This window comes from Nelusetta ayraudi, unplaced genomic scaffold (assembly GCF_046127955.1).
Source record: "Nelusetta ayraudi isolate G7.1 ecotype Tasmania unplaced genomic scaffold, CSIRO-AGI_Nayr_v1 ptg000048l, whole genome shotgun sequence".
Classification (NCBI taxonomy): domain Eukaryota; kingdom Metazoa; phylum Chordata; class Actinopteri; order Tetraodontiformes; family Monacanthidae; genus Nelusetta; species Nelusetta ayraudi.
The window spans coordinates 16,979,439-17,007,281 of NW_027466098.1; the positions used below are offsets into that span (position 1 = coordinate 16,979,439).

A 27,843-nucleotide genomic window follows, 5' to 3' on the forward strand; every position below is an offset into this window, starting at 1 on the left:
TCGTAAAATGTCAGTTAAGTTTTAGTTTCTTATGCATTACTGGTCACATACACATAGCGTACGGTCACACTACATTTGACCCTTCCTCTTCAGCCGCTGGTGCCAGATCCTGATCTTCATACCTTCATGTCAGGGACACTAGCTGGACCAGACAAACCAGAACCAGTGCACCCAGCAGATGGACCTCTCACAGACACGGTAAGACCATCCAAACTCCACGCAGAGAGGCCCTGGAAACTGAAACCATGATGTCAGTTCTCCTTCTTCTCCCAGGCCTCTCCCACCATTTCCGACTTTTCCATTAGTACTAAACCCAAATCCATCCATCCATCCATCATCTCCAATCTCACTTGTACTGCATACTTCTTTCTCCACAGGCCAATGACGCGTCTCACACAGTCTTGAACACAGAAGTACATTTATTCAACTCTTCTTAATACATTAATATCGAACAAGTTACACATCTTATTGATTGTAAATCACACAGCATAAAATCCAATTTAATCCTGCATATAAGTTAAATGTAACAGATTTATTTTTAATATAATAATATCTCATCGAGCACTTTGTTATAAAATGTAAGTAAAAGTGCAACATTTCTCTACTCATAAAATTACAAGAGAATAATAATAATAGTAATAATAATGATAATACTATTATTATTATTTTTATTATTATTATTATTAATAATAAATTGGTCCAGAATCTGTATGCAGGACTTCTTTAACAGACTAAATATTGTTTTTTCATTTTTTTAAAAATACAATATATCTTATCTTTTTCAGATATCTTCTTTTTGATGGTGTTTTCTAAAAACCGTAGCTAAATACAAGGGGGGAAAAAAAGACATTGTAAGTTTACAAAAGCTTAGTATATCAATCACTGCATCAACTATTTTCTAAATAAACTCCGTTCCCTCCCCCCAATAACTATATGTAACATAGAGTTTTGACAACAACAACACCATAATATCTCACAGCGCTATGTTACAATAAAATAGTTTCTGTCATAGGTTCAAAGGAAAAAGGAAATCTAACATCAGCAACATGAAATGTAGGAATATGATGCATAGATTCAATCATTTAAGAATGCAGAAATATAATTTACTTAGTAGAGCTCTTTTAACTTTTAGAGTGAACCTGGTGACACTACTTGGATAAAAAAAAAAAAAAAACTTTCATTTTCTTTACAGTTTAACCTGACTTGAGTGACCGGCACAAATATATAGTTTTAAACATTTCACATCATAAAAAAACTGCTTAATATATCACTTCTGCACTTCAAAAGGCAAATTTGGCTGTATAGTAAACTATGGCATGTCGGGTAAGAAAAGGCAACACCTGGCACCAAAAGCCAAACAGCAGCTTCTTTGACGGCTTCTCTGCAGGGCCTCGTGAAATGTTACAATTTGTACTCTTCTTAAAATATGCCCTGGTTCTCCGGTTTTCCCATAAAATTCTACGCTTAAGTGTCAGATTATGCGCTGTTGCTGGTCTGGAAAATAACAACAACCGATCGAAGTAAGCCGCACACTCCAGGGGCCTCAACAACTATCTCGAGTGATGTTTGGAGAAAAACCTCGAGCAGGCGCAAGAAAGAAGCGAGCGAGCGGGGAAATGCAAATGTACAAGCTACATACTTAATACTCAGTGGCACTTTATCTCGAGGGCTGTGTTGAAGAGGGAATTGAAATGGACTTGTCATTAAAAAAAATGATTCACTGTTTCAAAAGGTGAGCCACTGTTTTATGTATGAAATGTGTAAAAAGACACAGAGCAGAGTAGAGGTAGGAGGGCGAGAGTAAAAATCTGGTTGTGAGCAGCGGGGCTGCACAGACTCCGCCAAACAAAGCCAGAAAATCGCAGTCGAGTTCTGAAATCCAAACGGGGTAAACGGGGTTGGTTTCGCTCACAGTGTCCTTAATGACGACGTCAGGCAGGTCTCGACACTGAGAAGACGAATATGTTCAACGCGTAGAAATCTCTTGCTTAACATTCACAGCACTGCGAAGCATCCAGGGAACCTCACCAACGCACTGAAGCACAAACACAAGCCGAGAACCAAAAAAACCCCCCCCCCCAAAAAAAACAAAACAAAACAGAAGAGTTCCCTGTATTTTTTTTTTTTTTTTTCTTCAAGGCCCGCAGCGTTTGAGTATCTTCAGGACCGTAAATGTACACGAGAAAACCCTTCAAGCCAGCAGTTGTTGTCAACTTTGTTAGGCACAATAAATAGGCCTCTGTGGTATTAAGGTTCAGAGTGACAAAGGACTCAAAAACAATTCTCAAGTCTGAGTGCGCGCTTCGCCCCAGCATAAAACTATGTCGCACAAATAATTTAGCTCCAATGTATATATAATTATATATCTATATATATCTAATTATATATATATATATATATATATATATATATATGTATGACATCAAGTAAACATCTACTACATCATTTAATATACAAACCCCCTGTATATGTACAAAAACCCTTAAGGTGTGTTACCATTGTACAGAATGACGGAGAAGATCCGTCAACTCCAGACAATCTGGTCCAGTTTTCTCTCTGAGCTCATTTATGCTGCTTTTGTTTTGCTGCCAAGCTGCAAACAGTATTTACAGTCGTTAAAAAACAAAAACAAACAAACAAACACTCTACCAGGCTGATTTTACAAACTTGTAAATGGAAACTATGTACATTTAGGCAACGAGAGAGCGAGAGAGATCGTCCAAAGATCCTGCTTTTACTAACGAGATTGTGACTGAGAGAAAGGCGCTGAAAACGTGTCTTCACTGTACAGACGGGTGTGATTGTGGAAACTCTGTAAACAGCGTGATATGAATAAGACTGCTTCCTGACCCCTTAATTAGTAAACCAGAGTTGTCTTTTAAATAGTTAAGGCAAAATTGTTGGCACTTAAGTATGTACAGAATTTTTCATGTTTCAAGAAAATCTGATTTCATCTCCAGCAGTTCAAGGGACATACGTGGAGGTGCGTTCTCAGCCGATTGGCCTCCTGGCAGAAGCCAAAAAGAGTAATTTTGAAATGTTAATGGAGCAGCTACAGCTTGAGCTGCAGCCATGATTATGCAACCTCAAAGCAAGCTGAGTTCCGCTTCGAGTCGGACAGCAACATGAACCGACATCGGTCCTCTTCTACCCGGACACCCAGCTGTGTGTGGTGGTTTTCACCCCGTGGGGGAACCCTTGCTGGGTGACCATGGGCTCAAAGTTGAAGTCCAGCGAGTCCCCGTCCATCAGAGTCTCATGGAGCACCGTCTCCATGTCGAACTCGAACCTCTCGATAGACATGTCGTCCAGGTCGCTGGGAAGTTTCTCCTGGTGCAGCGGCGGCGGCATACCCGGCCGGCCGTACCCGTTGGTGTTGAGAGGGCAGAAGCCTCCGGGCATGCCGCCGGCACCGAGGTGTCCCGACAGCCCGTAAGACATCTGCATGGGGTTCTTCACCGAGGGCAGACACGTCGACACGCCCCCGCCGTGGTTCAGCGGCATTAGCAGGCGGCCGTTCATGGCCGCCGACGTGATGGGACCTTGGCGCAGGTTGTGATGGTGGACGTGTGAGAGAGCGTGTGGGTGACCGTTCCCGCCGACGCCACCGCCGCCGATCAACTTGCCGCCGGCGTGCTGGCTGCTGCTGTAAGGCGGCAGCATGCAGCCGCCACTTGACTGCGACACCACCGTGTCCACTGAGGGCATGAGCTCGCCGTGCTGGTCTGTGTCTGCGGTCAGCAGCTCCTTCAGGAGTCCTGCCGGGCAGTTGTACTGGACCATGGCGGGCCCGAAGCTGGGCTTGCTCTCGGGCAGCGCCTGCAGCGGCATTGGCGGCAGGGCGTTGATCCCCGCCTGGCCGTAGACGCACTTGTGGTACTCCTGCTGAGGCTGGGAAACCATGCTGGGTGAGCTGTAGGCCTGGTACCCGGGGCTGGGCTGCATCATGGGGGAAGGGGAGGACTGGGAGGAGCCGGGGGTTTTGGCGCCGCCCCCCACCTGGGAGTTGTTGGGCGAGAGCAAGTTCAGATTGTCCAGGAGGTTCTCCATGACGTTCTCGGAACTGTGTCCCAGGGAGCCTGTCATCTCGGTGAGACTGGGCAGCGTGGCCGTCATCTTGGTGCCTGGAGCTCCCGGGTAGCCCATGTGTACGTCGCTTTCCCCGAGGTCGTCCTCGGGCATGAAGGGCGAGAGGCGCCCGCTCACCGTGCTGGCGTTGGAGTTGGTCCGAGGCCTGATGCTGTTCCAGGCGTCAAAGTCGTCGTTGCTGTGGGAGTTGGGGCTGCCGGGCCACTTGGAGTAGGACCCTGGGCTGTCTGCACCTCCGTCAGGGCCGCCCTGCATGGACAGCTGGGGAGACACAAAGATGCTGTCAGGGAGACGCCGGTATGTCACACAGAACACAGAACAATTTTCTGTTACTGCAGGCTGCCCAAAGTGTTGTTACCCCTTGGATGACTGAAGGAAGGTGAGGTTACAACTGGACCTTGCATCAGATTGTTGCAGGGCCCAACCAATGTTAAAACGGTCTGGCTAAACACCTCTATAAAATTGTTTAAACTGTTTTAAATTATAGCCCTGCAAACCAGTAGTTTGCCAGAAAAAAAGAAAACAATGAGGGTGTAGGTAAGATTCAAACATTTCAACATTCAATAATTTCATTTATTCTACCACATCTGAATTGTTTTTCAAGCCCCCCCCCCCAAAAAATACAAATCTGGACAAATATAATGCAATTCCTACGAGATCATAAGAAAAGAATGAATGACTGGATTTGTGTCAAACCTTACATGGGAGATTGCTTTTTAGAAAGACAGCGCTGAGACAATGGATTGCGTATATGGAATAGTACACATACAATACGGCTATTGAAAATACAACCGTGCTCCACAGATTTTAAATCAGCAATCTATGGGAAACCAAGAGCACGAGCTGCACTCTCTTGCCAATTCACCTTTTTCTTGGCTGCTCGTCCTCGGCTCTTGGTGAACTTGCTGTTGTTGTCCATTGAGGCCGCCCTGCGGCGCGGGGACTTGCCGTTCTTGCCGCCCTCTGGGTTCAGCATCCACCATGAACTCTTTCCCGTTCCCTCATTCTGTACACGGACAAAGCGGCTGTGCAGCGACAGGTTGTGCCTAATGGAGTTCTGCAGGAGGGGAGGCGGGAAGAGAAAAGCTGGGTTAGGAGCGAACGCACAAAGAGCCCGGTGCTTGCCCTTTTCTCCAAATCATAGAGTTGCTTTAGTGTGCGAGTGCAAATCCATGCTGGCAGGTGGCTCGCACCGGCTGAAAAGAGCCATTTTTAAGGTCAATCGCAAAACAAATGCTATTCGCGGGGCCAAGGAGACACGTGCGCAGACATGCGCTCGAGTATTACTCTATGGGCAATCCATTCTGAGCAGATCAAGATCAACAGCCCACTCTCTTATCAACAGGCGTGCAGTGCGTATGGGGCCTTCGTTTCCTTCTCAGAAAACACGGGGGCCCATTGCAAAACACTTTTAAACCAACACTGATGTTTCATCTGCCCAAGTGTGTCTAACAAGCAGGGAATCAAAGGGAGGAAATAGACTAATGTTTCCTTTCGTGCAGACACATTATAAGAGTGCTTCCACGTTGCTTGGTGACACCTTTGGTGGAAAAACTAATTTTTTTGAGCAGGAAGCTAGTGAAGCATTGTTAAAACAAGGCAAACAGGAGCAGCCGTCGTGAGCGAGACACCATTTCTGTCCTACTTCATTGCCGGGGGCACTTTCCTGTTCCTGTCTGATGTGATTTCAAACATTTCAATGGCCCAGAAGTGTTGTTTTGGTGACCATTTATCTTCAAAGTGTGGCACCTCTGTACCACAGCCATGACATGAAGTAATGAGTGTAAGACATTGCTCTGCTTGTGCATGCGTAAGGCGAGTTGTTTTGGAAGAAGGGCTGGAACTCCCTGCACACACACACTGACACACACACACACACACACACACACACACACACACACACACACACACACACACACACACACACACACACACACACACAGAGCTTAGCATGCATCGTGGCTAACGTCATCAAGCCTGCACCCACTGTGAGTCACTGCTTCACATCTGTTCACAGTCTGCCCTACGCTTTGCTTTTTACATCTGAACCATTTCTTGTAGGTCTTTACCCTCTCCCCCAATTCCCCATCCTCTGAATTTGAACTACCGGATAGGGTCATTATCAAAAAAATACCATAATTACTGTTATTCATTGGCAGCATCTTAAAATTTCTTGTATTTGTGAAGTGCAGCAACAAAAGAACAACAGTTTCAGATGCCGGTGCTAATTAGTTCCATGTCAAATTAAGAAACGTCTGGGTGTAGTTCAGCCATGTGGTGTGCACACATAAAAAAACACAGCAACAAAGGAAATCCCCTAAATACCTGAACTGATTTGGATACTGATTTCCTAACCAAAAAAATTCAGCCTGTCTTTTCTTAACAAGGCTACTCTTGATCCAGAGTAACGCCAAGATCTAAAAATAGCCCATCCAATCTTTGGAGTAATAAAGCGTTGGCAATCCAGTTATGACTGCACAGTGGGCATGAAACACTCTCGGTAATGAGTCACCCAAAGAGCTCATCTCTGCCACAGCACTGGTGGATCTTTTCCATAGTACTGTCTATCACATCCAATTTCAAACGTGAAGGGTTTTCTATGAATGCCTGTATGAGCAAGCGAGTTCTGCAGGGTTGTGTGTTTGGCCCTATATATGTCATTTTATACTTCTTGAAGAATCTAACATTTGTGACTGATTTATTTGTTTGTGTTCTTTGCTATTCAGTGTAAAATACACTGTTACTACCTTAGAAGAAAAATTCAATAAATAAATCTCAATTTATAATAATTCCAGTCAGGACTGTTGATTAAAACCTCTGCTGCTTTAATGAGTGTCAAAAGACTCCTCCACCTATCCAGAAATAATAAGAGAACTAAGTAATTTTCTTCCCACTCTGGCTTCTAGTTACTAACTTCCTGTGAATATCAACTTTGAAAAAAAAAAAAAAACTCTCCCAAAGAGGTTTTTCTCCTTTCCTACAAAGCCCTTAATGGCAAAGCACCACCAGATCTTTAAAAGCTTACAGTACCCTATTATCCAACTAGATCTCTGCGCTCCCAGAATGCAAAGTAACTTGCGGTCCCTCGAGTCCAGGCTGACAAGGGGCTTTCCGTAACACCCTCGAGTCCTCTGTCTTTCTCTTCTTCTCCTGCTGCTCACACGTAATGTTCCATCATGATGACAGGATGCCAACTAGAGGTTTTGCAGTGTCCCATGGGTCATTGTTTGCAGATACAGCTGTGGTCCTTCCCATTGTAGAAAAGTAATGATACCAGTAGCTCTTCTACACGTTATTACAGTGCTTGTCTAACACAGCAATTAACTTAATTGTTTTTTGTTTAAAGTAGATTATATTAGTCTTATTGAGACTTTTTTTGTCTTATAATTGCCATTTCCATCCTCATAGGTCTTGGAGGCTCTTTGTGACATTGCATATTTTCTGAAAACCATGGCAAGCCAAACTAGTGAAGGATGAACTTTATGTTCTTCCCGCCGAGTATGCAGATGTATTGTACAGAGGTATTGTTAAAAAAAAATTGGTCAAATTTTTTTCTTTGCACACGAAGCAACCTTTGTGTCTTGTACTCCAGCAAAGGTTGCTCATGTCAATCTCTGGAGACTGTCATCCATTTTTGAAATGGATAGAATTACCCACAAAGTTTGTTCCTTTGTAAATTGTTGTTTTCTTTCCCCTGGACAATTAAGCCATGCGGTCATACCAAATATTTTACCCTCCAATTTCAAACGGCGCACACCTTCATCCTAAAGGACACAAGACTCCCGGACACACGAGGGCCCTACTGAAGACTGGCCACTTTCGCCCAGTGAAGAAAACTCCCAACTACCAAAGTGACCTGACCGCCTCAGCCAATAGAGGTTGGCTCGTGGAAATGATCTGAGAGACAAGACAGCCCTTCGCCTGAGTAGCTTAGCAAATGCATTTCTTCCAGCCTCCTCGGGTGCTATGACAAAAGGCAAGGAGCAAAGTCTGGTCATGAGCCTCTCTATCTCATGACCGCTGAGAGTGCTGGTAATTTCAGCTGTGCTGCAACAAGGAATGACTGCAATGCGAATGCAGACGCCGGGATGTCCCGTTACAGGCCCATATCATCCCGATGACGAGAAGGAGAAATGAACAGCTCGTGTCTTTGTATCCGTGGCCCCCGGTTTCTATTTTGGCCAGTGCGTCGTGATGACGGAGGACGTTTCAAAAACTGTTTAAAAGTTCTGATGTGAGAGGGGAGTGCCAACCAAGGGTCACCATGGAAAAAAAAAGGAAAAAAAGAAGCAGGGACTCGGTGTGCCGTGTTGGGAGTTTCAGCTTGGGGTTTCTGGTGGGGCCAGTGGAAAAGCCTCGTCTCCCCGCTGCGTGTGTGCCAGTGCGTGTTTTTAGTCAAATGGCAGCCGACAAACAGCAGCCCAATATGGTTTTAATTTTGTTGCTCGCTCCAGTGCAGTTAGTGATATTGTGGTTTGAAAACACACGCGATTCGGGATGAAGACACGCACACGAGCACCGAATGACACACTGAGAGACACAAACACACCCACACACACACACACACACACACACACACACACACACACACACACAGGAGGCAAACACTCATGTTTGGACCGTGGCTCCGACAGCGGGCTACATTTGTTGGTCCGCGGATACATTTTAAATCCAGCAATCACAGTCGCTCAAAGTGTATTCTTTGAAATCACAGACTCTCCGTGATACAAAATATATCGCTGGCAGTGCACAGTGAGCATTAATCTCAACATTCCAGCTAATCACCGCGTACAAAGTTCAGCCGTAATCACAGCCAACGCGCTAGTATCTCTTAGGAAACAGTAAAGGCAGGATTCCCAGCCAGCCCGCCAGCCAGCCGTCACAATCAACATTCCTCATCAAGGTTACGGAGCCTAAAAATTCACGGAACTGAACTCTGATCGCCGGCAGCCGACTGCGGTCCTATCTTGTTTTGTATGAAACTATGACAATAACACTGTCTCGTCTGAAAAAAGGAGAGCCTTTTGTTTCTTTCCGCAAAAACCCGTAACAAAAAAAAAAAAAAAAAAAAATGGTCGAGACAGTTTGGACAATGGCACTATTTTGGAAGGACGGGGGCATTCTGGAAATGAAAACAGCGCCATGTGAAATTCTGACTTTTAAACCAGCTACAGCGCAGTGTGTTGTGAAAGCCAGCAGACGCCGAAGCGTTGGCGAAGGCTGCCGCGCGAGGCCGGCGTTAACTGCTGCCGGTCCCGCCCGCCCGCCCGCCTGCCTGCCTGAGCTCGCCGCGGGGTGAAAACACGACCGCGGCTCTGTGAGTCGACGGGCAAAACACGAGGAAGTGACCACATGAAAGGGGACTGTGACAGGAAGCAGAGCTGACTTCCTGCCCCACAGGAAGCGCGGCCGTCGTGAGGCAGAGGAGGAGGGGAAAAAAAAAAAAAAGAAGCCATGGAATGCGGAGCTGCGGCAACGTAAGCAGAGAGGGGGTCAGGGGGGGTCGCATATTTACCCCCCTCCCCTCAGCCCCCCCGACCAAACCTGAGGCTTTATTATGTCACAAAACCCGGGGGGACAGAGCCCCCACCCTCTGGAACTCACTCCCAACACACAACCGCCGATGCACTGATCTGCCGTCATTCAAATCACGACTCAAAACACTTCAATTACATGCTGTATTTAATGGTTAGCTACAGTTCTAATACTTCCTATTTACTTATTCACCTGTTTTTAGCTGCCATTGATATTTCCTCCTTGTTTTCGTTGTATTTCACTGTAAATCGCATTTGATTTGTTCGTTTGTATATTTTTGAGTGTTTTCAATGTAAATCCTATTCTGATTGGTTTTAAACCTTTGCTGTAAAGTATCTTATAGAACTTTGAAAAGCTCTCTGTCAATAAAATGTGCAACTTGTCCAGGGTGTCAACCTGCCTTTGCCCTATGACAGCTGGGATAGGCTCCAGCAGATCCCCATGACCCTGAACCTGGGAAGAAGTGGGTATAGAAAATGGATGGATGGATGGATTATTATTATAACAAGTGACTGTGTGACTGGCCGAGGTGAAATCGCACCAGTGGACGGGGGTCGCGGCTGATCCGCCGGGGCTTTGTGAGGCTGCGAGCGTCCTGTACGATACGAGCGGGCGTTGCAGAAGAACCGGGGACAGAAGGTGGCTGTGTGCGCCAGGGGAGGATCAGCAGAGAACACGGCGTGCCGGCTGAAACTTCCTCTCTGGCGAAAACCAAAGAAAGGCCGCAGTGTTTTGGTGAAGCTCTCCTCCTTCCCTTTCTTCCCTCCTTTGCATTATTTTCCCCTCGTCCCCTCGTCCCCTCGCCCTGCACATCTTTTCTTTAAGGCAGGCGCGGCGCGCTCGCAAAGGTGCTGACGTGCACGACTCAAATGTCAACTACTCTATTAAAAAAGAAGAAGAAAAAAAATCCCCAGAAGAGCGCGCCGCCGTGGCCGCCCGTTCTTGCAGGTCTGCTCTGAATCAAGTGAAGCCACAAGTGAAACCTCAGCTGCAAAAAGCCCGCAGAGCTCCACATACAAAGTGTAGCAGTGCTTCCCCTTTGATGCTCGGAGGCGTGCAGCAGGTTAGCGACCCACGCGAGCGCTTTCGCACTGCTTTTATCAGAGATGTGCAACCAATTAGGGTGAAAACGGTGCGTTTTTTTTTTTTGTGTGCGTGCGCCGTTTCCACCGAACTCATTAGGCAAAAGGTGCCGTCCTCATCGCACTTCGGCTCCCTCCCCACGTCAGAGGCAGGCGGGCGGACGTGCGCGCGCGCGCACTCTCGCGAAACAGAAAGGTAACCGGCTATTTTCTATGTAACGTCTGCGGCTAAGAAGAGAACAGACCTACGGAGTGTGTCGCTCGCTCGCCCGCCCGCCCACCCGCCCGCCCGAGAGGGGGTGGGGGGTAAGAGGCCCTAAAGCTTTAGCCTGGTCATGTCTGGAGCTTTCTGCTGAGTCTGGCTGAGTTCGAGGAGTGTGGTTAGCGCAGAAAAACGTGTCAACCCGTTATTAGTCTAACACCAGCTCAGCAGGTCGGCCTGCTTAACAACAGCACGAGGTCGAGGGCTCGCAGCTCCCGGTGAGGCGCCGGCGGCGAGCGACGTTTGGGGGGTTTGGACCGCCGCTCTTTCACTCCTTGAAGGCATCGACGAAGGAGTGAGTCGCGGCGGCGGTGGGGTTGTTTGACCCCTCAACGCCTGACGTGCCGCCCGCGACCCCGAAGGTAGAACCCGGCTGATGCGGTTGATCTGAAAAGGAGCCGAGGCTCCTGCGGCTAATCAGCGGATCACATTGATCCGAGCTGGAGCCGGGCGGACAGCAGGGCAGACGTGAGCAACAGGGTTAGCAGAGGTAATGGCTGTTTTTATAGTCACCTCTCAGCTAAAGATAGTCTGAGTAAACCCGACTTTAAATAGCCTCTCGAAAAGGCCGAAAAAGACGCGTCCTCAAATCTATCAGCCCTGTTCTACTTCACTTTGCGAATTACAGTGTTTTGTATTCTGCGTTTAAAAAAAGTGCTGGTGGAAAATTAACGAGTACTGCTCTACGCGCTTCGCTTTAATTCGACATTTAAAAAGTTTCCCTTCTAAAAATAAATGTAAAAAAGCTGGAGGGGGCGTTTTCATGATTTCTTTTTAATAAACTGAATTCTGCTTCGTTGGAAATAAAAAAAAAAAATGAGTCACTGGCCCCAACAGTAAGAAAGTCGTTATTAAATTACGGACAAATCGGCCTTATGTGCAGGGTAATAACTTTTAATTCTCCGCAATTCAAAACAAACCCACTTTTTCCACTGGGTGTGCTGGTCATCACGCCGCTCGATCTCTGTCGTTCTTATGCAAACACGCGAGCGCGTATAAAAGTAAAAAAAACAAAAAAAAAACACAGCAAGACATTTGCAAAGGCAATAGGAGCACGCCGAGATGACTTCATGTGTTTGCGGTGCGATAAGCTATCATTAGCAGCAGAATTGAAGTGAACAGCAATAATGGCTGACCTATTTGCCGCAGTCAAGACGGCGGTGATTGTGAAAGGCGGTGGGAAGACAAAGCGGGGCAAAAAGGAAGCGCACGGCCTCGAGCCCCTCTTTTTTTCCCTCGCTATTTATACCTTTGGTTTTGATTAAAATAGTCCCAAAGAAAAGGTCCATTGTCATTAATGTTGCTTAGCAGCAGGAAACACAGCGCGAGCGCCTCAGGTTCAGAACGGTCGGGAAAGTATAAACGTGTCACTGTTATAGCGGGGTCGGGGGGTGGGGAGGTATAATAAGAAGTCTGTTTCGCCACGGTTTGTCTTTTAAAAAAAGACCTCCGATTAAAAATGGAAACTGACACTGGGGCACAGTGGAGTCCATTAATAGGCCATCTCCATCCGCTTCCTTGTCTTCAACTCTGCCATCGTCCCTTTTTTTCATTGGCTGTCCCTCTCTGGGACGCATTGCAATGGAAACTACTGGCTTCCAGCTGATCGCGCACTCTGGCTGCAGCAGAAAGGATCCCTTTCTTTCCCGGCTGATGTCAACTTCCAATAACTCAATTTGGCAAGAAAAAAAAAAGAAAGAAAGACGGGTGAGCCCCGGACACCGAGGCCTCACTGTGGAGCGCTTCCACCAGACCATGTGGCAGTCCATAACTTCCAGGAAAGTGCCTCTTGGAAAAACGGCAATCTGTTGGCCTCAGAGATACATGATGATGATCGCAGATAATGAAAAAAAAGGGGGGGCCCGACGCCGCCGGTCGTACACAGGACAGTTTGTATAAAAATGTTTATTGATGCCAGTTTGGCAGCTCCCCCCCCTCCCTGCAAAGACGTCCGAGGCAAACACAAACACAGCTGAACCTGGAAGCCGGAGCGGAAGACGGCTGCTTAAACTTCAGATTGATTGTTTTCTTCCCTCTCTCTCTCTGCGAACAACGATAGCTAGTCTGTATGTGGTCTGGTGAGGGGCGGTGGGGTGGGGGGGGGCAAGGAGAGCAGCAAGGCTCGCAGACACTTCGGGCTCCTTTATCACTGGATGATAGTGTGACAAGGTTTGGCCTGAGCGAGGGAGGCTATTAGCGAACTTCCTGCCGCATTGTGTCCGCACAGGAAGAGCTGCTCGCTCCTGATACTGATCCCACCGATGCTGCTGCTGCTGCTCTCTAGCGCGAAAACACGGCGGAGTGAGGTTCAAGAGCCGCCACTTCCTAATCAAAACTCCCGAGTCTGACTGGGCAAAACAAGAGGAAAAAGGAAAGAGAGCGAGGCCCCTCGGCCAGGTAGGGCTTTCTCAGCAGGATTCCAGCGGCGGGGAAAGATCTCAGGAGACCCCCACCTGCACCGCTTTCTCATTTATGACCTGCTGTTTTTGTGAGTGAGCATCGTCACACCGAAACGCATCTACGTGCCGGCTACAGTCGGCAGCCACCCCCCGCCGTCATCATCATCGTCATCGTCATCGTCATCAGGCAAAAAAAAAAAAAAAAAGTCATCGCTACTACTCCTCCGTATTCGCTGGTCTCAGCTTCACGATAATCTGATACAACCTCATGGCCATGTCCAAAATGTGGAAGGACCAACAGCAGGATGTTGGAAAGGAGATTTTTTGCAGGAGGCTGTAAACAATATGCTGTATGCAGTTTTTGGGGGGTGAGTCTATAAATGAATCCTACAGTCCGCTGGAGTCATCCTGTTCCAACCGTCCATCCATCCATCAATCCATCCATCCACCCTTCCATCTGTCCAACCATCCATCCATCTGCCTATCCGTCCATCCATCCATCAATCCATCCATCCACCCTTCCATCTGTCCAACCATCCATCCATCTGCCTAGCCGTCCATCCATCCATCAATCCATCAATCCACCCTTCCATCTGTCCGTCCATCCATCCATCTATCCATCATCTGTCCATCCATCCATTCATCCATCCATCTGTCCATCCATCGTCCACCCATCCGTCCATCCATCCAGCGTTACAGTTGTCACCTAGCTCTTTTCCCCTCCTGTCCTGCAGCTTCATCACCAACATTCTTTGTCCAACAAAGCCTTTTAACTTCACCTCTCACAGATTATCTGCTCCAAAAGATCTACTGTAACAACGATTGCTAAACGCTTCATTTCAATTAGACGTCTTTTCACTTAGCTTTTTAACCCCGGTGCCACTGTGCCAGTGCACAGTCAGGTAGGAGTGTCCCGCTGTGAACACTTTTGCTCTCTGTTTGGGGGCTGATTTTTATTGACTGCAACTTTTATGAATTAAAAAAATGAATCCCTGCCGGCAGCAGAGAAGCGGCAACTCTAGCGTGCTGAGCTCACTCCTGCGCCCGCCGATTACGCACAGACACGCAGCTCCAGGCATGCAGACAGGGACCGGGTTGTGCCGTCAGAGCTTACTATGCTAAAATATGTGCATGCGTTACTGTGTTCGGCACAATGTGACTCTGTAAATGCACAGAGCTGCGCCTGTAGCGCGGGGATATTTTTGATCGACCGGGTCGGGGGGCCCCGCCGCCCCCTCGGCCCGGATAAAGATGCAGTGTGCGCACCACGCCGGGTGCCTTTGTGGTGGCCTGCGTCCGTAGGGGCTGACCGGCCGCCCGGGGGAGGGTGGGGTCGTGTTTGAGCCGTTCTATTTAAAACACTCGGCACCCCAGTTTAACCTGGTAAACACGGGGATATCCCCGGCCAGACATCTTTCACGGATGCATGTTCGGGGCCTGCGAACATTTGGCTGGGAACATTTCTCGGCGGCACACTTTCCTGGTGCAAAATGTAAACGCTTTTAAATGCTCCCCTTTGGATGAATTATTGAAAGGCCCCATCGGTGCAAAAATCCCTTTGCCAAATTTCTTTTGCAATATGTGTCTCAAGGCTGAAAGTAAAAATGTCCTTCACTTCTTTCACTCCTTTGACTCCTCCTTTGGGAAATCAGCCTCTTGTGAAGTCACAGGGGGCACTTACAGATACCTAACAACACCTCTAACATATAGGTCTTGACTGGACTACCACTGTGTTCTCACATCTGGTCACAAGGTCCAAATATCCCTGCAGTCAAGATTGTGAACAAAAACAAAAATAGCTATATCGTTGTCCCACTGAGACAATGACAAAAAAAAAAACACGAAGGAAACACTCAAAGAGGAAGAGGCCAAAAAATCTGGTGGCACGTTCCGTGTGACTTCCTCCCTGATGACATCAACAACGTGCTGCTGCACATCTCATGCTACCTTCACAGCAGCCACTTCCTGTCAGCATTAGCTGACATTTGCACCTCTCGACGGAGGCGAGACACGCTACACAGATGCACGATATATCAACGTGAGACTCTGATCTATTACGATTACCACTCTGAAGGTGTACGCAAACTACCTTATACGAGGTGAAAAGTTGTAGCATTATCGCCCAACTCCGGTCACTGATAGTGGAAGTTTCATGTAACAGTGTAATACGTATGGTCACACAATTTTATCTTTTAGCTCGCTCTCTGTCATCGAGTACGTCAAGCAGGACGTGGATGATTCATTGAGAGCAAAATGAGCCCACAAGTACTTACACGTCTAATCTGCCTGACTGGCCCTGCGGCATTTCCTTGAATTTAACATCCGAGCCCTGAATGGAACAAGTTGAGAGGCGGCACTGAAATTGTGAATTAAATCTAGCATCAAAACATTCAAATAGAATTTCTATGAAAAACAAGCGCAATATATATATATATATATATATATATACATGTCATTTAACATCAAAAGGCAGCTGGATTAGCTCGCAGCCTGATCATTCATCTCGTCAACCAATTTTAAAATCAGCTGCCTTTAACTTGTGACTTGAACAAGTAAGCTACTGCGGCTAAGTGCCCTGAAATGCCAGAGGACGCTGAAGAAGGATGAGTAGAGTAGCATTCAAGTTTTTTTTTCTCAGTGGAAAATGTACTTTCACTTTACTCCTGAAAAGTTTTGGGGAGAGTTTTGTCACGTGCTGCTGTTGCGCTGCCCCTCCCTCCAATAGGAAGTCTTGATGGGAGAGGCCATTAAGCGGCCTACTAGAATGTGAAAGCATAGGATTTGACCATATCACCTTCCAAGTTTCCCTGTTTGTCCAATAGTGTCTACGGGCGGAAGAAACACTGAGAATTCTGGAAACATTGAGGTCACACAAACTGTATACATTGTTGGAGTCAGACATTTAACATCATGCATCACAGCATATCGTGCTATTATATTGGTAACATTACATTTATATGTTAGAATTATTATATTGAGTTGGATGTATAAATGTATTGAATGTTACTATATGTAGTGCTTTGGTGTATATTTGCTGATCATGACCTGTGGCCTGGGGGTGTTCCAAACCTGGTAAGCAAAGACTGTGTAACACATTAAGCCTTATGAACAGTGACCTGGGGTGACCAGAGAGTCGTCAGCTGAAGGAACTGCCTTTGCGACCCTCATAAAGTGTTGCGACCCATCCAGTCACAGGGATGGGAACTTGTCACCTTGAGCTTAGTCTTGGTTTCAACAGGTCACACTGGAAGGAAGGATGGACCATTTGGCTCAGGGCCAAATAAGGCCCTGCTTCCTGATTCACAAACAATGACAGTAACACCGAACAACCGAAGGGGGAAGAATGGACAGCCAATCAAAGGACGACACTTGAGAAGACATTCAAATCCGCAGTCAGCTTGTTTGTCTTCGTACTTAAGGACTTTCTTGAGAGAAAGGAGTCAGTCTGAGTCCGGCGACGGCCAGGACTCGACTCCAGAGATCTCTCCATCAGATCTCTGTACCAAATGTCTTGCTCTTCTTTTCAGATAAAATTGATTAAGATTTACTTGACTCCTTTTCTTCATTAAACAAACACGCGGTTTGGTAGCATGATATTAGATAAAGGAACCAAACCAACAATTTGGTGGCCCCGATGTGATGAAGAAGGACTAAGGAATCTGTGATTGAACACCACAATGGTCACTTTTGAGGACGTCTGATGACAACAGAGCCCGACAAAAAAGGTAAAGCAGACACCTGTTTAGATCAAAGTTCTGCACATTGGACATTCTAAAGTTTGGTTGTCAGTGTCCTGTCAAGTGTCCTACATAGAAGAGCAAGATACTTGGAATAATTTTATTTTTAGTACGGTCTGATTTTTTTTTAATTGTGACGAGCTAATGCTCTGAACGTAGGACGTATGGCCAGAATTTTATTTTGTTCTTTTCAGACAAGGGCTTTTGCGCCAGAATTTTATTTTGTCCCTTTCAAAGAAGGGCGTTTGCGCCCAAATTTTATTTTGTTCTTTTCAGATAAAGCCGTTTGCGCCAGAATTTTATTTTGGTCTTTTAAGATCAGGTCGTTTGCACCAAAACTTTATTTTGTTCTTTTCAGACAAGGGCGTTTGCGCCAGAATTTTATTTTGTTTTGTTGCTATGGGATGAGGAAGAAGGTGTGCTGTTGGGACACATTAACGGAGAGCATTGGTGAATGCTCTATAGTTAGAAAAGATTAAAAAAGGCAAGTACTTTAATAATATGTTCTTAAGAGATGTCATAAAACATAGTATTAGATACGGGTTGGACATCGTATAATAACGAACTAAAAAAAACACTTTAAAATCCAAATGAGTTGCTCAAAGTTCTTCTCACTCAAAACCTTGGTTAAAAATTAATACTCCCTATTGTAATTGTTCAGTTATTTCAACTGGGGCTACCCAGAGGGCGGCTGATGGCCTGCTTAGGTCCAGTAACGACTTTGGGGGCTTGTCTTGTCCTTCTTTTCAGATAAAATTGGTTTAAGATTTATTTGTCTCCTTTTCTTCTTTGAACAAACACGCAGTCTGGTAGCATGATATTAGATAAAGGAACCAAACCAACAACATGGAAACATCTATATAGAAACACAGCTAATTTGTTTGTGTGCCATGACTTAATGATAACTTGCTTTAGAAACAAGTCTAGTTTAACCTCTCCAACGTGTGCTGTAACAATGGGATTCCAACCCGCGGTCTGCGGACCCTGTCAGGGGCTCCCGAGGACAAACGAAGACGGGATCAATGGCTTCCCACTTTTATCCCATCCACGAGTGAAACAATGGCCTCTCGTCTATTTGGTCCCACTCGAGCGTCTCCGCCGTGACGACCTCTATCTATCCGAGGGAGCGCTAACGTCAACAGAAACCTCTGCGCTCGGTAACCTCTGCCCTCACTCAGCGCGAGGTGTTTGCCAACGTTACGTCACGGCTTCGCTCTGCACTGCACCGAACTGAGAATAAGAAAAAAAAAAAAAAAAAGGTGCCGCTGCGTTTGCGACGACAGCAGCAACCAAAGCGGAAACACACCGCACTGTACGTCCTGGGAAACAACCTGCTAACGGTTAGCGTGTGAACGGCGAGCTGGCTGGGGGACACCTGCTGCTGCTGCTGCTGCTGCTGCTGCTGCTGCTGCTGCTGCTGCTGCTGCTGCTGCGTGATGCGCGCCGGCGGAAAAGCGTGCGTTTCTGCTCGGCGCTCCGGCGAGCATTCATGTGTGTGCCAACGCAATCACACATGCCCCAATGCATGTGCGATTGTGTGATAATGCTGGGCCAGTCTGTCAGGCACCGTGTATAATCGCTGCAGGGCGGGAATTGCATAACAATGTGGGCCGGGGTTATGCCTGCGGTTTCAGAGCCCCAGCCAGTGGTCCCGTAAACTTGTCGCTCCCTCCTCTGTCTCTGTGTGTGTGTCTCTGTGTGTGTGTGTGTGTGTGTGTGTGTGTGCGTGTGTGTGTGTGTCTGTGTGCAGTCCACGCACACGCACGGACACACACACACACACACACATAGAAAAAGCTGTGAGAAATCGATGGGAGGCCACTTTTTTTTCACGGCTTTCACTTCTCATTTGGGTGGTGTAATAGTCCCCTAAAAATCCATACGGGTTTCTCTGCTTCTGCTCACGTGTTAAACAAAACAAAATAAAAAAACTAAGCCAAACAAACAGGCCGAAACAAACCAAAAATGGTCGGACCTCGATGCGAACAGCAGATATTTTTTAAGTCGTGACGGCGGCAGACGGAGCAACAGCACATTCTGCGAAACAAAAAGTTGCATGCCTGGACAAACCCGCTGCCAAAACAGGCGGTCACGTGCTCTCGGCGTGCTACTACCGAAGCCACACTGGGAGAGAGAAAAAAAAAAAACACAACAAAACAAAACAATCTGACTCATCCTGAGCGTCTGTTTACCTGACCACCACGGCGCACGTCAGCCCGCATTCTTTTTTTCTTTTCAATTGAATTTATTTTTAACTTTAGACTGAAACTGCGAGCACCTGTGGACTCTGTCCTGCCGCACGAGATACTTCACCGTGTTACTTCCACGCTGTGTGCGAGTAGATTGGACACTCGGTCAGAGCAAATATCTGGCTTCAGTGCGGCGGTACTAAGGCGTCCAAAGACACCGAGCTGCTTTCAGGCACCTCGGTATCTTTGGACGCCATATTTCTTTTTCTCCGGAATTTAGCAGGAAAAAGGAAGAAAAGAAAGTGGAACTGGGGATTTCCCAGAGTCCTTTGTGTCGACACATAGAGTGGGCTGTGTACGTAAGAAGCACCGCCGGTGTTGCTAAATGTGGTCGCATGTCACCCCAGTAAAGTCAGTGATTACTTCACAAGCAGGCGCTGCTGCAAACAGTTTGCAATCTGAAGGCAATGATTGAATCATTTCCCGAGCATGTTGATATCATCCGAAAATGCTGAATGGTGTTTTATCTGTCAGTCTATCAGAAGGTCCACCATAACTCTGTGTCGCTCTTGTCTTTCATTTGCATCAACTTGCAGAGCCAGACATCGGAACGTGCGCAAAGGTTAACTAACAAGTGAGGACGATCTCTTGTCCCCCAAGTGGCATCCTGAACATGCCCTAAACGGTCCCTACGGCGAGACAACTGACCCAGACAGGCGGCATGTGGAATCGGTTTTCAGTCGTCTTTCGAGGCTCAAGTGTCACAACGTCACGCCGCTCCGGCTGCGTCCATAAATAAACACACGCATTGGAACAAACACGAGGGCCCAAAAAAACAAGGCCCCGCTACGTCACTCTGACCTGTTTTGCTGCCTTGTGTTTTTATCCAAGCCGGTGATTAAATCACAAAATCCTAATTGGTGGCGGAATGGAAGAAGGCAGCCAAAAAAAAAAGGGGTTTACGACAGGGCCGAAAGGGCGGTGGACAAATGTGAAGATGGAACAGTGAAGTTGGGAAATGATCTTCAGTTCCTGTAGTTTCTTGCTGCTGATTAATCAAATCATGTTGGATTCTCGAGAGTTACGTCACCCGGCATATTTCCTTTCGCTCAGCACAATGTATTTTTAGATGGCGCTGGGCTAAAAGCGCAGACATAAATTAATGTGCTGGTGCTAAAAATTATTCCATTTATTTGAGCTAAAATCATTAAGCGATTGAAGTCATTCGTGACCAAACAAAGTTAAAGGTTCAGAGCTGCTGCTCCTCCTCCTCCTTCCTCTTTCTTCTTTTGGATGATACAATTTAATCATCTTTTAAATCTTGAGTTTGCCTTGCCTTCAATTCTTGTGGAATGTGTCCACCCTGTTTCAACAGAGCAGACGCAAATACTGGAAAAGAAAATAATCTCCAGACACTATTGTTTATTTTTCGAGGATACTGTGATGGTGCGAGAAGCCGCCCGCCCGAGACTTGTAAGTGTGGTGGCGCTGCGTTTGCGCGAAAACACTGGAGATATAAGTCAGTCGCACAGAGATTTTGGATCAAAGTCAGCTGGCGAGGAAAGGACGCGCCGCATTTTCACACTACAATTAAAAAAATATGATATAAAAGCCCGAGCTGGAATGTTCCGCGCCGGCCTGCCTGTTAGTCTGCCATCGTGTTTGTGAATCTGCCAGCAGAAGGGCTTTAATTATGAGGCCCAGGTTATGTGCGCGCGCACAGAGCGGAGACTCGCATCCCACATATCTCTCTAACACAGTGGCTCACAGTTCCGCTGACTAACCAGTGGCACCAGACTTTGGCCTGCGGCTCCCTCATTCCAGTAAATGTCTCGTTATGCAACTGCTAACAAGTGTCACTCAGTCTCAACTTAAGAGCATTCTGGGACTCGGCCGCTCCGTCTTGTCCTTTCTCTCTCCAACTCCCAGCTTTTTTTTCTCTCTCTCTCTCTCTCTCTCTCTCTTGAGGAGCTCAGGGGGGGTTGGCGGTGGGGGTTCACGAACCCGCGCTCGGTCTCCAGTTCCAGTAACCCTTCAGATGGGACAAAGTTTGCGTGGCGTTTGCGTGGCGTCGGGCTCGGCCGCGTTGCGCGGGGGCAGCGGAGCCGGCCGGGAATGTGGAGGCAGGCGAGCGACGCGGGCAGGAAATGGGGAGGAGGGCGAGGAGGAGAGTTCCTCCAGCTCTGTGCCTGAGAAACACAGCTGCCCCTCATGTCTTGGGGCAATGCCAAGGTTGGACTCCTCGACTGCCTCGAGGGGAGGTGGGAGGGTCGGGGGGTGTGTGGGGGGTAGGAGAGGTGTGTGTGTCTCTGCAAGAGTGGATGTGTGTGTGTGGGTGTGCGCGCGAGAGCGAGGCAGACCAGTAGAAACAGGAGGAGTGCTGTTCTATCCAACTCTCTGTCCTATAAACATTCAGAGGCAGAGAAACGAGTCGTGTGTGACGATGTCGGGCTATCTCAGGACGTCAAAGAGATTCCCCGCTGATGACCCCCACTTCAGTGTGCATACTGTTACCCACATTAAAAGGAGGAAAGAAAAAAGAAAAAAAAAAAAAACAGGGGTTGGAACCTCCTCTAACGTTTTTTGTTTTTTTCTTCCCCTCATTGAGAAATACATTGAGAATCCATGAATCACAGGCAGACTGAGCCCCGCCCTCCCAGACTAGCAAAGCCATCAAAATGACAGCTTCTGCAGGTAACGCGTCAAGGACCCGGTTCGTCTCGGAGCGTTTGGAAATATAGACATGATTCACCGCAGTAGCAGAGCGGCAGTGGTGAAATCCTGACAAGTTCATTTTTTTGCAGGGTGATTTATCAGGGTCATATATCACTTTGTGCAAATCTGAAATGGAAAAAGTGGAATCGCAGCCGGTTCTGATGTTTCCATTATGAAGGATGGTTCATTTTTTAAGTTTCTGTTATTTACATTTTTTATCAAGAAAAGGGTTATTTCTTTTGTTGCCACAAGTAAAAAAAATAATAGGTGAATCCGCACAAGCTTGCACAATTTACACAACAACCTAACAGTGTTGTTTCACTTGAATCCGTTAATCACTCAATGCCCTTTATTTAGTAAAAATAAGAATCTAATCAAAGAAATACGACTTTTATCACTGTTTTATGACTTTCACGGCACATAACCTTTACAATACAGTTAACCTGCCAAGGTTTAACTTAATATGACTTCCATCCATTAACCCGCATGATGTAAATAAAGTCAGGTGACAGTTCTTTCTATTGACATTCTTAAAATATCACTTTGTGCAAATCTGAAATGGAAATTATGAAATCACAGCCAATACTGAAGCTTCCATTTTCACTGATGTTTTTTTTTTAAATTTATATTTAATTCACACCAATAAATATATATATTTTTTTGTTGCTAAGAAAAAACACCCACTGTCATTGAATCAGAATGAACTTGCTTAGTTTCTACGACAACCTTTGATATGACCTTGTCTCACTCTCACAACCCTTTAATCTTCCAAAGGTTTGTTTCAAAAGCACCACCAAGACTTTTATGAATGCCGTCGATGTGGCCGAGTAATAACAGGCCTCGCGGCAAATAACGCGCACAACACAGCTAATGATAGCTAAATCTCAGCCGCTGCGTCAATGCTGTTCTATTAGCCGACAGCGGTTAACGAAAAAGGCAAATATTGGCCCAGTCCAGCGATTTGGCCAGACACATCGGCACATTCTTGAAAATGGTCTTTGAATTCTCAAGAATCTGTGAGAGTTGGAAGGGCGGCAAGGTTATAAGGTTCATGGAAGACTGCAAAGTCATCAGAGAAGAACGTGGAGTAAAGTGAAGAATGAAGGTCGGCGGGTGCATGCGACTGCCCTCGGGGATCCACGACTTTGTTCAAAAGTCACGCAAGACTTTTGAGCTATGACTTTTAGAAGGTCTGGCTGCCTTTCATGGGCCATTCTTTTCCTGATTCTAGCATTGTTTACTGTAAGAGTAAAAAATTCTCTGGGAGTCAATGGGTGCATTTACATGGTACTGACCCTGGTGTCACTTTCCACACAAACTTCATTGACCTGTGTTTGTCTGCTGCGGCGCAGGCTCGTTTTACCGTGGGCGTGTTTACCGCCGCCGACCGAGGACTCGCGTCCGCAGGAAACAAGCTGCGAGCGTCTTGATTGATCTCAATAAACAGCAAATATTTGCCTTTTGGTTATGAATCAGCGGTAATACACTCCATCTAGGTTCAGAAAACATAGAAAAGGACATACTGAGGAGACAGTAAGCGACCAGCCTCCCAGGGGGAGGATTTTGGCCATTCTCGATTACGGCCATCTGCTTTAATTCCTGCTGAGGATTCGGGCCAGCGTCCAGTCCAGTCCAGTCCAGTCCGCTAGGGCGAGCGTCTCTGAGCATGTCCTCGACACTCAACGCTTGTCCCAGACGGTCTGAGAAACGCGGAGGCTGTCAATGACTCACTCCGAACGCGGCGGCCCACTGAGCAGAATCCGCAAAGCTCGGCCTCGAAAACAATCACGGAGCGAGCACGACGCCCCGGTGAACGCTTCGATCGAGTGAGCCGACACTTTATAGCGTCGAGCAATTCGCTGTAGCCGAACGTCGGTGGGACTAAAGTCACCGCAATTGCCGTCTCAGTCCGTTCCGTACGACTTAACAACTAGTGCCGCGAATCAAGAAGGACGCTTGTTGAATCGTAGCCGAGTGTGCAGTGAGTCTTTGCACAAAGGCAATGTCCTTGGACTTTGCACAATATTTTCATTTCTCATTTGTCACAATGCATTAACCCAGTGGTAGTAGCGACTGGAAGAATGTGCACTACACTGTTTGGGTGTGGGGGGGGGGGGGGGGGGGTATGATGAGTGTCTGAGAGGTTGTTACTGGAAGAGCTACACGCTTAAATATAGATTGTCCTCTCGCAAAATTGACTTTATGGCGATATAAACAATTAACAGACGGCCACAAAATCCCCATTACCCCTTTTTCACGTTGCCCGGGGCCTCCAGCCCAGCTCATAAGTAGCATTGCAGACAATGTGCGAGGCCCCCCTCCCCTCCTCGTGTGGAGCTCTATGAATAACTCCCCACGCAGCAGTAAGCGGCACTTTGCTTTCCCACAGTATTACCAGGTCCACACCTCCAACATGACAGGATAAGCAGCAAGGCGGTGGCTCAGTGGCCCTCTCCAAGCCGCCAATCACACACGAGTGAACGCCAAACTTCAGCTTGAGGGAGAGAAAAAAAAACAAAACACCACTCTCACGCACACACACGCACACAATCTAGGCGGACGACACCGAAAAGAGACTTTCAGAGTTCAGTCTCTGTCACTGTTACTCTGTAGGTTCCGCGACTGAAATGTAAATGATCCACCAGTGCAGGTCAAACACAGCTGGCGCTGGCTAACCGACTCCTGCCGGAACATGTTTTAACTTCACTCGTCTAATATAGCGTCCTAATTACACTGTAACCAGTATCAGTGAGAAAACTGTCCAGCGCGGCATAATGAGCAGTGAGTCGCTGTTGCTGCTGCTGACCGAGTCAAAAGTCTGCAGTCTGCAATGATTCCGTCATCTTCGAGTCAGTCTGCAGACGCCATCCCCTAGTTGGTCTGCGTTATTCTAAAATGTGTTGGGCTTTTGCGCTGTGAATTACCGTGATTGTTACAACTTGCAATGCATTTCTGGATTTGTCGTGCGTGTCCCTGACTTGTGCCTCGTCTCATTCCATGACTTTGCTCTGCTCTCGACCCTCATCATTTCCCGTTCCCAACTGGTTTTACCCTCACATTCTATTGTTGGTCGGCGTTCTAATGTAATTCATTTGTTTCGCCGGATTCCATTTGGATTTTTGTTTACCCTTCTCCTGAGCTGCTCCGATTTCCTAAGACCGCTAGAGCCTTTGTTTCTTTACAAATATCCATGAACTGAACCGTCTCTCTCCGTCGTGTCTGCACTTGGGTCCCAGAATCTTGGTCTTAGTGTTTCCCACACCAATGGGATGTGTATTACACAACACTGAAGCAACAGAATCTGACATCTCTGAGAGAGCACTGTGCTTTCAGTTGAGACTGACGACAAATAAGATAGAAAACCCAGCCACTTTTTTCCCCCCTTTGCATTTCTTCAGCCAGTCGGACGGCCTTTGACAGAGCGAGGCTGTATTAAATCTCTCACCGTGCGACTGCAGGCTCAGTGTGTTTTTCCGCTGGGAGACTCAACTATCATCAATTTGTCGTCATACACTGCTTTAACTATGTGATTCCAGAGAGAGGTTTACGCCCTTAAGTAGTGTTCAGTGGGAGGGCCCGTCACGCGACATTTGAAATTTTGAGTCCCCTTCTTGTGTAATGTTTTTGGACAGTCTCCAAGGCACATGAATGCTTCTCGTATCTCCTTACAACAAAGTCCAACAAAACAGCTCCATTCAAAGCGCACAGGGAATGGACCGCTGGAATCAGAATTTGTATATTAGACTATGATGAATGAAAATAAGGGTTGAACGAGGACAACTGTCTGAATCACACCATACAAGGTGTAGGATTTCTTTTTTTTTTTTTGCAGCACAGACAGAAAAGAACGACGCGGCTAAGTTGGTGACGATAGAGAGAGAGAGGGAGAAAAAAAGCAAACCCTGTTGAGTCAGCAGACTTGTATAAATCACATACTGCAGGCAGAAGTCAGATGACTGCCTTAAGGTCATGGTAGCAATTGGTCAGTTTGCTGCAGTGCCGTTAAGTGGACAGACAATTATGGGGCCACATGGGTTTTACAAGTTGGCCATAAGCAATTCTTGCATCTACTGTACTCCCCAGCCCCCCCCTCGTGCACGCTTCTGTACATTTATTCAATGGGAATTACATACATAAAGTAAATACTTGGAGGACGAGAGAAGATCAGTGGGAATATGAGAGATAAAGTGTGTGTGTGTGTGTGTGTGTGTGTGTGTGTGTGTGTGTGTAGGGGGGGGGGGGTGGCACTATGGGGGTGTTGGATGAATTTCACTAAGTGGATGTGGATGTGGGGTTGGTGGGCGTACACTGAGTTTACATCACACTCGAAGATAGGCGTTCAAGTGACCAAATGGGATCGAAATGACATTAGGTGCAGTGATGTGGCAACAGGGGTCGTGACTGATACCAAACGGCCAAATTAGGGTCAACACACTCCCTCTGTGCGCTGCTGTGCACTCCCTCCCGCCAAACACCCCACAAACTTATTCCACTTGGACAACACGACGCGCGCTCGCTCGCTCGCACGCACACACACACGCACGCAGACACACACACACACGCGTACGTACCTTCCACCCCGCAGAGCTGTTGCTGTCCCCCTTATCTTTGAAATAAGGCACGCTCTTCACCATCCAGTCGTAGATCTGGGACAGCGTCAGCCGCTTCTCGGGGGAACTTTCGATGGCTTTGGTGATGAGGTCGGCATAGGACATATTCCCCCATGCGTTCCGCCGGGAGGAGCTGCTCTTCCTCTGGGCAGCGGCTGCAGCCGCGGCCGCCGAGGAGGGAGAGGAGGACGAGGCGGCCGGCGAGGAGAGCAGAGGCACCTGCTGCTGCTGCTGCTGCTGCTGCTGCTGTTGCTGCTGCTGCTGCTGTTGTTGTTGATGGTGGTGGTGCGTAAGTTGGGGGTTCTGGTGCTGCTGCTGCTGATTGTGCTGCTGCTGTTGGATGCAGTTCTCCTGACACTGGTAGTCACCGCACAGGATGTCAGGCAAGTCCTCAGTCTCCTCCAGCAGGCTGAGGTTGTTGATGAAGTCGCCGTTGCCCACGCCGGGCTCCTGCTTGACGGAGGGCACCGGCGACGATGTGTTGGAGTCGCCCGGGTTGATGAACTCCGGCCTGGGCAGGGGCCAAGTGCACGAACGGGGCCGCGACAGGGGCTCGAAATCCGGGTCTATTTCCACCAAGTGTGGCTGCTGGGCAGCTTCCGCCATGGTCGGTGAGGTGCTGACGGCGGCGGCCAAGTGTTAGAATGTCATGTAAGAAAAAGGGGGGGGGGGGGGAAAGCACCGAAGAAAGTGGCGACTCCGACCCCCCCAGAGATGAATCTGTCCGGGAGGAGAAGAAGAAGAAGAAGAAGAAGAAGAAGAAGAAGAAGAGGGTGGTGTGTGTGTGTGTGGGGGGGGGGGAGTGTGTGACGTCTGCGCGCAAAGCAAACTCCGCGCTGACAGTCACATCCCAAGTCGAAAAGAAGAAAAAGAGAGGACGACGACAAAATATCAGCGCGAGTACGAATGGTTAAAAAACAGAAAAGTGATATTCAGATTTTTTCTATCAAGCATACAGAGTAGGAGAGTCCACGGCGAGGCGACCCGCTGGTTTGTTTTGGTTCTCCAGCCGCAGCGGCGATCCGTGTGTGTGCGTGTGTGTGTGTGTGTGTGTGTGTGGCCGGTCAGCCTGTTGACTGTGCCTGTTGTAGCCTACAGCATGTGAGGGACTTACTGGAAGTATCATTTGGCAGCTGACGCCGCCCACTTTTTGACTGACAGCCGAGAAGGGCCAATGGACGGCGTCCGAAGAGGTGAATGAAGTAGCGAGGGAAATAAAAAAAAA

The 27,843-nt window shown here is 47.5% G+C and overlaps 1 protein-coding gene across 1 annotated transcript; it reads right to left on the reverse strand.

The window, feature by feature from the left end:
• Nucleotides 1–401: 401 nt before the first annotated feature.
• On the reverse strand, nucleotides 402–27,669 carry foxo1a (forkhead box O1 a). The gene is made up of 4 exons (XM_076036760.1): nucleotides 27,575–27,669; nucleotides 26,580–27,454; nucleotides 4,955–5,146; nucleotides 402–4,350 (listed from the first exon to the last, which is right to left on the reverse strand). Exons 2-4 carry the CDS (start codon nucleotides 27,222–27,224, stop codon nucleotides 3,148–3,150), a joined length of 2,040 nt encoding a protein of 679 aa, XP_075892875.1. The 5' UTR covers nucleotides 27,225–27,454; nucleotides 27,575–27,669; the 3' UTR covers nucleotides 402–3,147.
• Nucleotides 27,670–27,843: the final 174 nt, after the last annotated feature.